We start from the raw sequence: 15,279 nt of genomic DNA, 5'->3' as shown, positions 1-15,279 counted from the left end.
GTTTTTACCGTTAACAGAGGATGATATTCCTGTATAGATTCAGGACGATCGATTTCCTCCGTCGTCCCTGGCTCTGTTATCATTTCATACATGCAAGATAATCAGAAAATAAAATAAAAACAATAGAGAGAGGAAGAGATAGATAAATTTAAAACTTTACGAACCAAATTGCCAGACGTCCTAGCACAATTGGGAGATTGCTGATCCTCTTCTCAAGATAAATCAAAAGAAAATTTAGTGATTTTCATTCTTATCATTCTAATATGTATAATGCTAATTATAAGGACGAGATGTTGACTCTTAAAACCTTGTTCACCAACAACGGTTGAAAACTTTCTCATAATTAATTTCCATGTAAGATCGATTAGAATGACTGTTGACCTAAAGAATCGTAAAAAGGAAAAGAGAAGAACGAAGAATTAATTATGCCCAAAATGGATAAATTAATACTTTATTTATTTATTTAAAAAGCTTGATTTATTTACTGATATTACCCCAAAAGTAAACTACTATTGTTATCAAACCCAACACAAAAGTCCTTTTTTATTCTCTTCGTAAAACCCTAATATTACATTACAGAAGGGTGATCACTCAGAAACCCTTTGACCTTGACCCCCAGACCTGGGAGACAACAACACAGCTTCCTCTCTGCTGTGTTTAATCCTCCTAGCTTCCTCCCAACGGATCTGATACGCATTCGCCAGAACCTCCTCCGGCAATGCTCGCAACACCGAAGTCCTCCCAGCCAGATGGCTTGCTATGGCGTTGTCGTTTGTCTTGAACGATACCCACTCGAAGCCCTCCTCGTTGGCCTGCTTCACCACCGCAAAGCCCTGAGGCACTACAAGCACCTGCCCTTCACGAAGTTCCCCATCGTACACCCTCTGTCCTCTGTTCCCTACAATCTGTACCCTTGCGCTCCCCCTTGTCACGTACATCACACTGTGTGCGTTGATGTTCCAGTGTGGTGCAAGTATCGCATTCTGCACATACACAGGATATCATTAGAACATGTCCGTTCGTTCGTCATTAATCTATAATTAGAGGGAGTAAACAGAAAGTTAATTAATTAATTAATTACGCTGTAGAGGACGCCACGCTCGGCGCTGAGTTGGAGGTAGTTGAGGATGGGGAGCTTCTGACTGTTGAGACTGCTGATGCGTCCGGCATGTGGGTTGTACACGTCAGCACGTGTGGGGTCATCTATGTTCTCAATGAGCCTGATGCTGCATAAGGTTTCCTCCAATCCATTTGCGCCTCTCTCTTGTCGCTCTCTCTGTTCCTCTTCTTCTTCCCATCTTTGTGGTGGGCTTATCAGCTGCAGCCCTCGTTTCACATGGACGATAGTACCTCTGTCGTCGTCTTCACACTGTAGTTTCCTTGCCGTCTCCTCGTCCACTCCGAAAACTTCAGACAACAACTGCGTGTTGAAGCCATTGAAGATGTTGGTTCCTTCCTCTTCTGATCCCCTCTCTCCACTCCCGTGACTCGAACCTCGTTCGCCTCTTTCTCCTCGTTGGCCTTCTTGTGTTTGTGGGTTGCCGGCCAGGAAGAATTTCTTAATTACAGAATCAAGCACTCTCAAAATTAATTTGGGGTATTAATAAGATGAAATGAAGAAATATTAAATTGATAATTAAGCAGGGTAGGGTCAATTTATTTGCTTCTTCTTAATTATGAGTTTCTTAATTAATTACCCTGTATCTATCGTCGAGTTGGTTGTTGTTGTTGCTGGTGTCGTGAAGGGTGACGAGGACGAGTTGGGAATCGCCGTCGTTGTAGATCCAGTGTGCGATGCCGTTGGGGATAGCGAGGATATCACCCTGTCTGAACCGTTGGATCCTCTGGTGCTGATCCCTGAATCGACGATGATGATGGTCTTGTCCTCGTTCTCCTTCGCTCCGCCCTTCCTCGGATCGTTGACTTGGTTGGAATGATTGGAATGTCTCAGGGCAGCCTGGTATCAAGTTTCCTTGGTATCCACTACCTGTGATTAAATTAATGCAAATAGATTAATTAGAAAAATAAATCCATATTAATGTAGATCGAGAAATTAATTAAGAGCCTAATTATAAGAAGGGAAGGGATAGGTAGAGGCTTGCCTTGGACAACGTAGATAAGCTTAGGTGCATTGGAGTAGGAAGGTAAGAGAAGGCCTATGGACCGGATAGAATGCCGAGTAACGGCGACACCGGCACACTTGAGTTGCTCGTTGTTCTTCTGGTCCCAGAACTCAATCCGACCAGCCTCCGACTCCAACCTTCGAGTGGGTTCGAGAGCATCAAGGTTCTCGATCCTACACTCCCTCTGTTCTCTGAACCGGTGTTGTTGTTGGTGGTGCTGAGAGTGGTGGCCTCCCCATGATGGATGTTGAATCTGAGCTAAGGAGACATGAAAGAAGACAAGGAAGCAAAGAGCAAGAGAAAGAAAAGAAGAATTAGGCATGTTCATGTGGTAGTAGTAGAAGAAGCAGAAGAGGTACGTACGTAGCTCTCACTAGACACTAATGCTTCGGGGTGAATTGGAGACTGAGATGTGTTGGTATTTAAGGGAGAGATAGGGTGGGGGGTTCAGTCGGGGACACATTGCATGGCTGAGAATACTCAGCTCTGCTTTGCTAACACATAAACAATTCAGTTGTGAGATCGAGGTGGCCATATATGCATGCGTTTAATTAAGAGAATACTACAGAACTACGCGAATGTGTCTCTGATTTCGGTCTATATACATTTTCTTGGTAGCTGGCCATTTCCCTAATAGTACAAAAGTGTTTTCTGTTCAGTGTAACCACATTAGTTACAGTAAGATCATAACAATATCAAATTTGCATTCGTTCATGTAGAGGCTTAAATGATATTACACTATTAATGATACATAAGAAATTTTGTACGGACAGACTTATAATTGCCTTGTATATCCGAGTCGTATCTACAAATTGTGGTAAGTCGATATCTAACAAAGTCAACTTCTGTTCAAAGTTACCTCTGTTTTTTTATTAGTGTGCGAAATCACCGCAGTCCTTGTGAAATTAAAAAAACAAAAAATCCCTTCATATTGATTCTCCTATACACGCACTCTCATTGGCCCAGTGTTGGTCAGGACTTCAGGGGCTATGCGATTAGACAGTGATCTCTTGCCCTGTTTTTTAATATAAAAAAATGGTGGCACCAACCATCATCTTCTTCAATTCAACTGCCTCTACTTGTTCTTCTCGAACACTATCACCCCACCTCTGTTGTTCTACCCTATGCTGCTCCATCCCCACTAAGGGTGTCTTCCGGCCAAGCTGAGCCAGGCTTGCCCTAAACCTAGCCCAACCCTAGGGCTCTTAAGGTCAGCCCAAGTCCAGCCCGATCCTGTCAGGGCCCAACACACCCTCAACCCAACCCGACCTTACTAAGGTTTAGCCAAGATCGAGTCGTCGGCCCTGACTGACCCTCAATAATAGATCAGCTCGAGGCTTTTACCCAAGACTGGCAGGGGTTTTTCTTGGCCGGATTTTTTTTTTGGTCGGGTTAGTCTATAATCAATGAGAAATGCAAACATAGAAAAGGTTTCGAACCAATAAAAATCCAAAAAATGAGTTAATAGACCCTTGTTAAATCTTTGAGTAAATTACTTTGACCTTCCCTAACCTTTCTGACAACTACGCAAACCTCCCCTGTGTTTCTCATAATTAGTCAAATCTTTCCTACTTTTGAAACTTCATTGCACTTAACCCCAGTCCGTTAACGATGTTAGTAAAAAACCTGTTGTGACCAAACTACCTTTACTTATTAACGACCAAAACTTGGTCTTTCTTTCATTATCCACACCATTTCAAACGAGTGATGATGTTTCTAAAAGGTGAACATCAACTAAAAATTTAGGAGATTATATACTTATCTTGTTGATAATGTTTTTCTGACTTATTAAGATGGTGTAACATCTCCTAACGTTGTGGAAGAAAGCAGATAGAGTGAATTAAACTCGACAATTGATTAAATTAGTTTATCTTTCCTCTAGTGCTAATGTTTTATACGCTTACTGGGTATTTAGGTTGAAATTAAATCTTAATAGATCACTTGATAAAGTTAAAGTCAAACTAATAATCAAAGGCTTCAAGCAAAAGGAAAACTAAATTTAACAACTTGATGGTTGTGTCATTTTCAAACAAAGATCACAAGGTGCGTAAAGTTGTGAAGTTCATGTATGAATTAAAGTTAGAACCTACACAATGACATGAAACTTGATAAATTTTATGGGTTTTATGTGAATGGTGTTGATAGGTGTTTTTATAGCGAGTATCTTAATGACAAAGATGTTTTTAATTGTTGATGGTGGGAATTAGATAGGATGTTGTGAAAACCTCCTAAAGTCTCAAGGACATGGGAGAAGCTGATATGATTTTAGAAATCAAAATCTCCGGAGAACATAATGAGGTAATTTATCAAGACCATCATGCTGATAAAAAAAAAAGTATGGTCATTGTAACTATACATCTGTGACACTTGTTATTGTTAAGCTTGTTTGAAAATTGCATGAGGGTGAATCGTGATTTTTTTATAAAATATATATTTTCTCAAATTATTGGTTCTATCTCTTGTTTGGTAAATTGCACTAAATTGCTATTGCACTTGCTATTGGAAAACTAAACCTATGTATTAGAAATCGAGGAAAAGAACACTAGTATATTTTAATCAGGTTGTTAAGGTATTAAAGAGACACCATGTCAGGAATTATAGTAGTAACATTGTAAATTGGATTTATGATATAAAAGAATCTTTGACTACCGTTGGCTATATGCTTATGTTAGATGGTAGGACGATTTTGCTTGAAAATCGATTAAACAAACTATAATGTAGGTTTTATCATGGAAGCAGAATTTGTAGCTTTGGAAAAAATCGAATCTGAAGTCAAATGGCTAAGAAATCTAGAGGATATGCCATTGTGGTCTATGTCGATGCCTCTAATATATCTATATTGTGTCGGTCAGGCAGTCCTGGCAAAGGCTTAAAGCAAGATTTGTAATAGTAAGAAAAGGCATATAGTACTAAGGGCTTCTCTCTATTTTTTGTGGTTGCCTGTTAACCATTCCATGTATTTGGGGATATCAAATACATTACACACATCATCAGAGTCGTGGTCGATCCCCAAGAAGGAAGTGAGCTTTAGGGATGACTCCAATACTATCATAATGGGCCTATTCCGATTAGATGAGAAGATAATACTCATCACAACAAGCAAGAGGATGAATTATAAGACTCTTAATTAGCTAAGGCTAATGTTACATGGGGTATGTTAATTGTGGTGCATACTATGGGCTGAACTAAGTAGATGTATGGGGTGCGAACGCATCTAATGAGAATTTTATAGACAAATTCTATAAACATTCAAGTCCAAGATAAGACATAGCCAAAATGTCCATAATATAAAAAGGGTGACTGCAACGTCAGATGGTAGGGTATGGATGGTAAATCAGTTGGTTACACCAATGAGAAAAGGTTTAAAAACTCTAACTTCACCCATACTCTATAACGTGGCATATCAAACCTAGTATAAATTCAACTCTGAAAGACTTCTGCAACGAGGTGCCCTGCCATTCTAATGTGCTAATTTTTTAACAAAAATTACGTACATGTATTTTGAATCTTTTGAAAAAAATATTATTTTTAAATAAAATTTTAAATTAAATGAAGATTAAAAATACTTGTTTCTTCATTTTTTGAAGATCCTTAATGTCTCCCCAGAAATGCTTCAGAATGGTCTATCATCATCTAAAATCCTATACCAATCTACCACATCAACCCTATAATTGCCACCCTTAGCATAGGTAAAGGGGCAAATTCATTTTCTATTTTCTCTACTTAGAGATTTATCTATTGCGAGAGATCTAACTAGGCATTGGAGTGAGTTCACCAGTTCAGACCGGCCCTCCCTTATCTAGTTTTGTTGTACAGGTCAACTCGGTCACAAGAGAGCACGGTTTGGATCTTGTTGCAATGGATTGACACCGTCTGTGGGAAACCGCATCAAAAAGTTGTAATAGTGACGGAACAATCACAGACGTCCTGGCGAATCTCTTTGGTTGCTAGAGTGTTTACGTAGCCTCTTCTTGAAGCTCCTAAAAACATTACTCTCTTCAGTTTTTCTACCCTTAATTTCTCCTCTTAATATCTTCTTACCAAAATAGATCAACGTGGGCTTTACCCTTTGGAGAATCAATCAAATCCCTCTTGAGTCATCCATGTGTATGTGTTGTTATTCTTACTCTTCTTTATTTGATACTATTAATTATAAGTATTTTTATTTTAATTTGAGCACAACCATGTAGTACTTGAAGGGGTATGATAGTCAAGTGCACGATTGCTAAGGGAGCCAGTGGGCTTCTTTTTTTTTTTGTTTTTTAATCTTGGAGACCGATTCACAGTACTCTCGTTTGCACTATAGGAAGTATCTATGATTTAAGGACAATTTCAAGTTTGTAAATTTTTCAAGTCGATAGGTGCATAGGCGATAGTGGCTTCGATAAGCATTCCTGTGTTAAGCCAATCAGGTAAGCGAAGATTGCTGTGTTAATGTGTAAAGAAAAGAGATAGGCAGCAATCAGTACACGAATCCCTTCCTTAGCACAAGCAAGCTAACAATTTCTATTATAGATCAATGAAAATTTCATGTAAGGGATAGATTGAAAGTTTTCCTACCGTAAAGGACCTAAACAAAATAGTTACATTTGCTTTCTCAATTTTCTGATGTATAATTTTCTATATTTTATCATTTTACCATCCGTCAACTCCGTATCAACGATCTGGTATTGTTCCATTATTTCACCCATCCGGTATTGGCCAGGTGTTGATATCGATGCACCGAAACCAACGAGATGCAACCCTAAAGGATCTGAATCCTTCCTAAAACCTTGTTCACCCCCAAGGAGGAAAACTTTATCATAATTAATTTCAATGTATGATCCTGTTCACCGCTTCACCCACATCGGTAAGGAGAAGGGAGTAGAATTATGGTCCAAAATGGAGAAATTAGTACTTTATTGCTTGATTTACTTACCTATATTACCCCAAAAGTAAACTATTCGGAGCCCCTACATCTACAGAAAAAAGTGCTTTTTTATTCTCTCTCTAAAACCCTAATATTACATTACATTCCAGAAGATGGTTGATCACTCAGAAACCCTTTGACCTTGACCCCCAGACCTGGAAGACAACAACACAGCTTCCTCTCTGCCGTGTTTAATCCTCCTAGCGTCCTCCCTACGGATCTGATACGCATTCGCCAGAACCTCCTCCGGCAATGCTCGCAACACCGAAGTCCTCCCAGCGAGATGGCTTGCTATGGCGTTGTCGTTTGTCTTGAACGATACCCACTCGAAGCCCTCCTCGTTCGCCTGCTTCACAACCGCAAAGCCCTGAGGCACCACCAGCACCTGCCCATCTCGTTGTTCTCCATCGTACACCCTCTGTCCTCTGTTCCCTACAATCTGTACCCTTGCGCTCCCCCTTGTCACGTAGATCACACTGTGTGCGTTGATGTTCCAGTGTGGTGCAAGTACCGCATTCTGCACATACAGGATATCATTAGAACATGTCCGTTCGTTCGTCATTAATCTATAATTAGAGGGAGTAAACAGGAAGTTAATTAATTAATTAATTACGCTGTAGAGGACGCCACGCTCGGCGCTGAGTTGGAGGTAGTTGAGGATGGGGAGCTTCTGACTGTTGAGGCTGCTGATGCGTCCGGCATGTGGGTTGTACACGTCAGCGCGTGTGGGGTCATCTATGTTCTCCGTCAGCCTGATGCTGCATAAGGTTTCCTCCAATCCATTTGCGCCTCTCTCTTGTCGCTCTCTCTGTTCCTCTTCTTCTTCAAATCTTTGTTGTGGGCTTATCACCTGTAGCCCACGTTTCACATGGACGATTGTGCCCCTGTCGTCGTTTTCATTCTGTAGCTTCCTTGCCGTCTCCTCGTCCACTCCGAACACTTCAGACAACAACTGCGTGTCGAAGCCATTGAAGATGTTGGTTTCTGCCTCTTCTGATCCCCTCTCTCCACGTTCGCCTCTTTCGCCTCTTTCACCTGTTTCACCTCGTTGGCCTTCTTGTCTTTGTGGGTTGCCGGCCAAGTGGAATTTCTTAATTACAAAATTAACCACTCTCAAAATTAATTTGATAATTAAGGCTAATTAAGAAGGGTAGGGTTAATTTGCTTCTTAATTATATGAGTTTCATAATTACCCTGTATCTATCGTCGAGCTGGTTGTTATTGTTGCTGGTGCCGTAAAGAGAGACAAGGATGAGTTGGTTCTCGCCATCGTTGTAGATCCAGTGTGCGATGCCGTTGGGGATAGCGAGGATATCTCCCTGTCTGAACCGTCGGATCCTCTGGTGCTGATCCCTGAATCGACGATGCTGCTGGTCTTGTCCTCGTTCTCCTTCGCTCCGACCTTCCTCGGATCGTTGACTTGGTTGGAATGATTGGAATGTCTCAGGGCAGCCTGGTATCAAGTTTCCTTGGTATCCACTACCTGTGATTAAATTAATACGAATAGATTAATTAGAAAAACAAATCCATATTAATGTAGATCGAGAAATTAATTAAGAGCCTAATTATAAGAAGGGAAGGGATAGGTAGAGGCTTGCCTTGGACAACGTAGATAAGCTTAGGTGCATTGGAGTAGGAAGGTAAGAGAAGGCCTCTGGACCGGATAGAATGCCGAGCAAAGGCGACGCCGGCACACTCTAATTGCTCGTTGTTATGATCCCAGAACTCAATGCGACCGGCCTCCGATTTCAAACTTCGACTGGGTTCTAGTGCATCGAGGTTTTCGATCCTACACTCACTTTGTTCTCTGAACCGGTGATGTTGCTGTTGCTGCTGCTGCTGTTGCCGTTGGCCTCCCCATGATATATGTTCAATCTGAGCTAACGACACCTGAAAGAAGACAAGTAAGGAAAGACCAAGAGAAAGCAAAGAAGAATTAACTGCCATGTTGAGAAAGAAGATTTCTATTTCTAATGGTTTGAAGTGAAGTGGTAACTGGGGTGTGTTGGTATTCAAAGGAGAAAGAGACGGGTCAGTGGTGGACACATTTCAGGTACTTGGGGAAGGATCTGTTGGACATTTTTCAGCTTGCATTGCTACTCTGCTCTGCTCTGCTTTGCTTTGCTAACACATAAACGATTTGAGTCTCTGTACATCCATTAGATTCGATTATTAATTGATGGCTTGTTTTGTTCATGTCTTTTTAAAAGGAATACTACAAAAAAAAGTGCAAAAATACTAGTAGAGAATTGTCCGTATTAAGGGGAAATGTTTAAAAAAATCGAAAATGCACGACATCGGTATTAACGTCTTGGTACAGAAATGGATCGTCGAACGAAGAAAAAAGTAAAATGAAATAATCTGACTCGTTCACGATGGGACTCGAACCCACAATCTCCCGCTCCGGAGGCGAGCGCCTTATCCATTAGGCCACGCGAACTAATTTACATAATTTGTGCTCATTATTTTATTCAATCTTTAACAGGGTTTGCAAGGCTGCTCTCTCAATCCCTTTCTATGTGCCAAGAAGTTATATCACATCATTTTTTTCCAGTAGAGTCCGTTGGGCCAAGATTCTCCCATCTACTATTTATCGTGGATGATTGCATGATGTTTTTTCAAAAGCAAAGACTCCTAGCGATAGGAATATTATGACAATCATAAATGAGTCTCTGCACTGCTTCAAGACAAGAGGTTAATTTAAATAAATGTTGGTTACTCTCTATGCCTTCACTGTTAAAATCGAGATTTCTATGTTATCAAGATTTGTAAAATGAGTCTACGACTTTTGGTAGGTCTAAGAGGACTGCTTTCTAAAGTAATATTGAGCGTGTTCAAGCTAAACTACTAGTCTAATTAGAAAATATCAAGTGGCAAAATAAAGCAGCTTTGAAAACCTATAATTAAAAGAGGATACAATAATGGTAGAAATACCCTAAACATTCACAAAGATTGTCATGTTTAAAAAACAGGGACAATCACAGTTGGGTGCAAAATGACCAGCACACCCCTGCCTTTTCATGGGAGCATAGCGGTCATTTTGAGCCCGATTGTGTCTGGGCGCAGGTACACGCCACAGCACAAGACCAGGTGGCGTTCATTTACCCAAAAAGAATCCCTTCCGATTCTTTGGACCATGCTACATTAATATGTGTCATGTGGCAGATTGGGTGTGCTAAATTTCATGGATGCATGAACCCTAGGTCCAGTTCTTACATGTCAACTTTGAGCTCAACACCTCAAACAATGTTTAGCCAAGTGTAAGGGTATCAAAACGTAGCCCGAACTATTAAGACTAACTGAAATTGACAAAAAAAAATCGGACCGAACCCAACCGAACCTTCTCGAATTGGTTTGGGTTGAGGTATGATGAGATCGGATGAAAATCAGATCACACCGAACCGATCGATATTCAAACCAAACCAAATGAATCGATTAAAAAAAAAATCATTGAGTATAAGGTTATGAATAGGTGATTTTTTTTTTTTTAAGTAAAACATAGGTGAATTGATTATCCATTGATTTCAATATTATATTAGTGAGAAAATTTTTGTGTGCAAGGGGCATTGTTATAAATCAATGAGAATAAAGTTGGATAGTCAAATGAATGATTTGGTAGTAAGGTTCATTTTGTGATTTCAATATTCATCATCTTCCCCTTACAATTAATGATAAATAAGTATATGATTTGTAACAATGATTTCGCTATAAATTCTATTTATCCATTGATTTCATTATTAGTTATCTTCAACTTACAATTTATTCATCGTTGTACAAATTACAATAAGAACGCAGCAAGTCAATTTTTCTATTCATGGTTGTTTACTAGTTTGACTTAGGGGATATGAATTAAAGTGTTTTTAACGAATTTGCCTCATTATAAGTTATGAATGTAATATTTCATTGTGGTTCAAACTTAAAAATAAATGGATCTTAAATGGTATTAATCCAATATTGAAAAATCGAATCCAATCGAAAATTGAAGTTTCTTAACCGTTTGATTTTGATCTCTTTCTGAGCTCGAAACCGGACCGAACCGACCATTTGACACCACCGGCCCAAGTGGCATGGCTTCTAGCCACTGCGAACAGTGATTTGCGCCAAAAATTCACTCGCTCTGCTACACTATGTACTAAGAAGAGGGCATCGGTGATTAGAGCGTAGCAGGGAGAAAACGCTTGTCAATTTTGAAAGCTTGGGGATTCCGACGTACAAATATGCAAAAATTACTACGGGAACGGTAACAGCTTCTCAAATGGTTTGCATTTTATATATATATGCATTTGAACTAGGTTTACTTCTACAAGGATTTGAAGATATCCAGATTTTTAAGCTCAAATGGTTTGCATTCGTGAATGTCAATGTCTGAAAGTGCTCAATTCCCAATTTCTTTTCTGGTTAACTGGTATTCTTTGCAACGTCTTGGTATGGCACTTGTCGGATTTTCGTTTCTCATACAGAAGAAACAAGTTATTATACCAATTGCGATAAAACATCCATATCAAATTATTTGGAGTTATGATTAACTCCACTTCTAATTCTGAGCCATGGCTTGATTTTATTGGCAAAATCACAATAACACATCTCTTAAAGACTGAATTGCTTCATCAAACTCAAATTACCAAACTGCTGCATCAACTCCAACAACCGAATTGGTAACAACTCTGGGTTATAGTTCGAAGTAAGAAACATCCAGTGGGAAGAATTCAAATCTGAGTTAAATTAATTAATTGGACATTGGGTTAGAAGTTTGCTATAGAAATGTCAATCAGTATGATATGATGATGCATTCGTCATCAAATGATTAAAGTTGTTATAAATTTCTCTCTTTTATTTTAGCCTTTTTAGAGTAAAGATCAAATGCCATTTTTCTGATCATGGTTTATCTCTGTTTGGAGCACTATAAATCTTAATACATGTAGTGTGCATTCTTACTATTAAGTGATTGTACTTATTAACAGTTTAGATATGGCAAAGGCAGTAAGTTTTCTCCCTCTATTCAAGCATCTGGATATTTGACCCTTTCTTTAGTATCTGTCTGTAACTAGTGCCGGCATCTTCAATCGTTTAATAGTTCCATCATGTTAATGAACATTATTCTTGTTCCTTCTTGCTTGATATTTTTCTGCTGAAAGGGAAGTAATTGCTTCCACTAGCTTGAAACTAATGGATAGATCTGGTTCTCTGCCATCGATATGGTCCTTCAATTCTCACATGCAATAGAAGTGGGGGAGTGTTGTGGTTATGAAGTTACATTTATAATCTCTTCCTTCATATTATTTTAGTTCTATGAGTGCCATAGTTGTCAAAGCTTGCTTAGGTGATGCCAAGGTGACTAATCCTCTCATGTTTCAAGGTGCCCAGAGTCCAGACCCAGAAGATGAACGAGATATGCATAGCATCTGGAAAATATACCTGGAATATGGTAAATATACGTGGAAAATGGTGCTCACCTTTGGGAAACCCAGCCTCGCATTGGCACCATGACAACCATAATGAGTACATTTTGGTATTGTTCTTTATGAATTGTTTAATATTTTCACCATTTTAGGGGTGGCTTTAATTGAAAAGGAATTCTAGGACTTGTTGGTTGACTTTGACTTCTGTACTCTTTGCTTCTAGTCTAGGTAAGGCAATTAGAAAATATAATTCACATGACACATCGCCCCCCCCCACCCCCCGAAAAAAAAAAAAAAACAAAAAAGAGAAAGTTGAAGACCTTCTTTTGTTGAAATTCAAATATCTCCAGAGTTCAAACACACATACAAATTAGTATTTGGTGATGATAACAGAAAAGAATAACTGCAAGAGGCAATCTTGTCACTCTGTTAATGTTCTTTGCACTTTGCAGAGTTCATAGTTTTTATCTCAGTTGTGAAATGTTTCTCTTGATTTATGAAAACAATGCATTCCACTCAATGAGATGTATCAGTTTAATATTTGGTCGTTTTGATCTTCGTTGCTCTATTTCAGTCTGCTTTGACTTTTGATCAGCTTCGATTTGAAATTTTTATTTTAACTTGTTAAGGTAATAATGGGTTGGGCTTAATCAAAAACCCATTTGCTAAACTAGGCTAGAATGATGCCTGTAAAGTATAAACCATGCTGAACTGTCAATGTAAGTGTTGGCAGAAGTGCATTTAAACGATGGAATGTTGTCTCCTTCAGAAAGGAACAAAGCATGTCATGAGAGAGAGCTAATTACAGAAGTTAGTTTGCCATGCAATCTTATTTAGTTACCCAGCTGTCCTCCAGTAGCTCCACACCCCCCCCCCCCAAAAAAAATCCCAGCATGTGACACTGATGTGAAGGCTTTTTAAATGGGGGAGAATTAATTTATTTCAGTTATGTACTTAGTTATTTGGCATTCCAGATGAAAATGCACTGATCTCACAAACTCATTGTATCTGTCTTACTGCTCGCTTGTATGAGTTATTGAAATTTGAAACTATTTAAAGTTGGTTGTTCTTTTTCCCTTTGGAATTCATTAGTCCTTGTGAGGATTGTTTGAGATTATTAGTTTCTTCATCATAATGCAACCTCTTTTATATTTCTAATCAATTGTGGTGCTGCTTTTCATGAACTGTTCCACATTTCATGTCACTGTATCCAATCCCAATGAAGGAGTCACAACACACAAGGAAGAACAGACATTGTTATTGGTAATTGGTTAAAGTCTCATCATTGTAACAATGTACAGCACATAAGTAAATGACTTGTCATTCTGTTGTTTTCTTGTCCATTATCCTTGTTCAAAGCATTCCAACATTAAGGATCTAGGTTTCGCTTTGATATACTTGAAAGCTAAAGAAGCAAAGAGAATGAAATGGACACCTTTCTGTTAACGAATTTCATTGCATTGAGCACTTTATGGGAAAGATAATAGGCTTCTTAGTGGTTACGCCACTTTTCCATTTAACCTCAGATATGACATAGGGGACAGTCTATATTCTGACCCTATGATTAAGGATTGAAATAGTGGCTCAAGAAAAAAAATTAGAAAAGCTTCTGACTATCTAATAAAACCTATATTGTTTGGTGCCAAACAGTAAAACTACATGTCTGCAGAAAATGCAAGAAGTCAAGCATTCCTGAAGTTTTAAATTTGAACTACTTGTAATTTCACAATAGTTATTCGCTTAATTTGTGTGTGTGCACTCGTGCATGTACGTATACGTTTCCAGATTAATTGACTGTTCAATCCTATCCTCTGTTCGGATTGTTTCAGATTTTTTAATTTATCTCAGTCAAACTTTTAGTGACTGTTTATTTCCCAAATTTAGACCTTCGATCGGACTTGTAGTCAAATCTTACTTACCATCTTTCTGTTATTGGATTTCTCTTGTTGCTGGTTTCTAACTTATTTCTCTGCAATTCTGTTTTTCTGTGAATTCTGCTCCCTAACTCTTAAGTGACTTAGAACCGCATTAATTGGTATCAGAATTATGGAAGGACTCCAGAGGGTTGTTGATTTCCTTCTAGTTGTTTGAGGAAAGTCAAAATTCAACTTCAGATTGAAAGTTGATCGTGCAGATCTAATTCTGTTTCGCTTCAAAAGTTGTGGCCGAGTTTTTTTTCCAACTGAGGAGAATTGATGCAGATAAAACATAAAATGGACTTATTTTGGTAGAAATAAGCCTTGGGTTGGGTTCTATACATGTTGGGCCTTTGGTCCAATGGGATTTTATTGTAATTGACCACTTTAATGGCCTAAAATATGGGTAAGAGGAATGAATATGGGATTTATTAATTACTTTAAGTTGAGGGTTCTAGTTGGAATGGGCCGAAAATATGGGTAGAGTCCTTTTTGTTTTTTTTTTAAAAAAAATTTTATTTAAGTGTTTTAGTTGGGTTGGATTAGTCTCTATGAATCCAGCCTTGTTTCAGGTTGTTTTCTTCATTATTTTATAACATCGTACTAAGATAAGACCACCTCCAAAGTAAGCTATTGGTTGGAAGAATTTTAGGCTTAGTTTGAGTGCTATTTTGAATCTTATATAAGTTTCTAAGGGGCTACAGCCTACAGCCCTGCACATGATTTGATTAATGAAAGTTTGGATTTTGCCTTTTTGGGTTCTGTGGTGATTCAGTATGACCCCTGGTGGTGATTCCAGATTAGATTGGTGGCTTTGTCAGTCTGAAAATTAGGTGACGATTCCGGATTCAAATTCTTTTTTCTTTTTTTTCATGTTCTTCAATCAATAACAGATCAGTTCTGAAACTGTAGACCCTGTCTACTTCTAGTTC

General features: G+C 38.7%; 2 protein-coding genes and 1 non-coding gene across 3 annotated transcripts; all 3 read right to left on the bottom strand.

Moving 5' to 3' along the window:
• Positions 1 to 587: 587 nt before the first annotated feature.
• LOC122643718 (11S globulin seed storage protein Ana o 2.0101-like) lies at positions 588 to 2,445 on the bottom strand. Its single transcript, XM_043837307.1, has 4 exons — positions 2,103 to 2,445; positions 1,698 to 1,987; positions 1,082 to 1,558; positions 588 to 983 (listed from the first exon to the last, which is right to left on the bottom strand). Exons 1-4 carry the CDS (start codon positions 2,443 to 2,445, stop codon positions 588 to 590), a joined length of 1,506 nt encoding a protein of 501 aa, XP_043693242.1.
• Positions 2,446 to 7,153: 4,708 nt separating this feature from the next.
• On the bottom strand, positions 7,154 to 8,979 carry LOC122643716 (11S globulin seed storage protein Ana o 2.0101-like). The gene is made up of 4 exons (XM_043837306.1): positions 8,631 to 8,979; positions 8,226 to 8,515; positions 7,646 to 8,122; positions 7,154 to 7,549 (listed from the first exon to the last, which is right to left on the bottom strand). The coding sequence occupies exons 1-4, from the start codon at positions 8,977 to 8,979 to the stop codon at positions 7,154 to 7,156; spliced, it is 1,512 nt and encodes a 503-aa protein (XP_043693241.1).
• A 420-nt stretch (positions 8,980 to 9,399) lies between these two features.
• Positions 9,400 to 9,472, bottom strand: TRNAR-CCG. Its single transcript has one exon. It is a non-coding gene; the product is annotated as a tRNA-Arg (tRNA).
• Between the last annotated feature and the right edge of the window lie 5,807 nt (positions 9,473 to 15,279).

This window comes from Telopea speciosissima, chromosome 10 (assembly GCF_018873765.1).
Source record: "Telopea speciosissima isolate NSW1024214 ecotype Mountain lineage chromosome 10, Tspe_v1, whole genome shotgun sequence".
NCBI classification, from domain to species: domain Eukaryota; kingdom Viridiplantae; phylum Streptophyta; class Magnoliopsida; order Proteales; family Proteaceae; genus Telopea; species Telopea speciosissima.
Note: the sequence above shows the minus strand (reverse complement) of the source record. Positions and strands in the feature narration are given on the sequence as shown.

Bases quoted from the DNA above. Each gene is read 5' to 3' on its own strand.
- LOC122643718 (XM_043837307.1), bottom strand. From the start codon at position 2,445: ATGCCTAATTCTTCTTTTCTTTCTCTTGCTCTTTGCTTCCTTGTCTTC. The intron at 1,988-2,102 runs GCAAGCCTCTAC...ATTTAATCACAG, and splicing joins GCTTATCTACGTTGTCCAAG to GTAGTGGATACCAAGGAAAC. The intron at 1,559-1,697 runs GTAATTAATTAA...TCTGTAATTAAG, and splicing joins AACTCGACGATAGATACAGG to AAATTCTTCCTGGCCGGCAA.
- LOC122643716 (XM_043837306.1), bottom strand. From the start codon at position 8,979: ATGGCAGTTAATTCTTCTTTGCTTTCTCTTGGTCTTTCCTTACTTGTC. The intron at 8,123-8,225 runs GTAATTATGAAA...TTTGTAATTAAG, and splicing joins AGCTCGACGATAGATACAGG to AAATTCCACTTGGCCGGCAA. The intron at 7,550-7,645 runs GTAATTAATTAA...CTGTATGTGCAG, and splicing joins AGCGTGGCGTCCTCTACAGC to AATGCGGTACTTGCACCACA.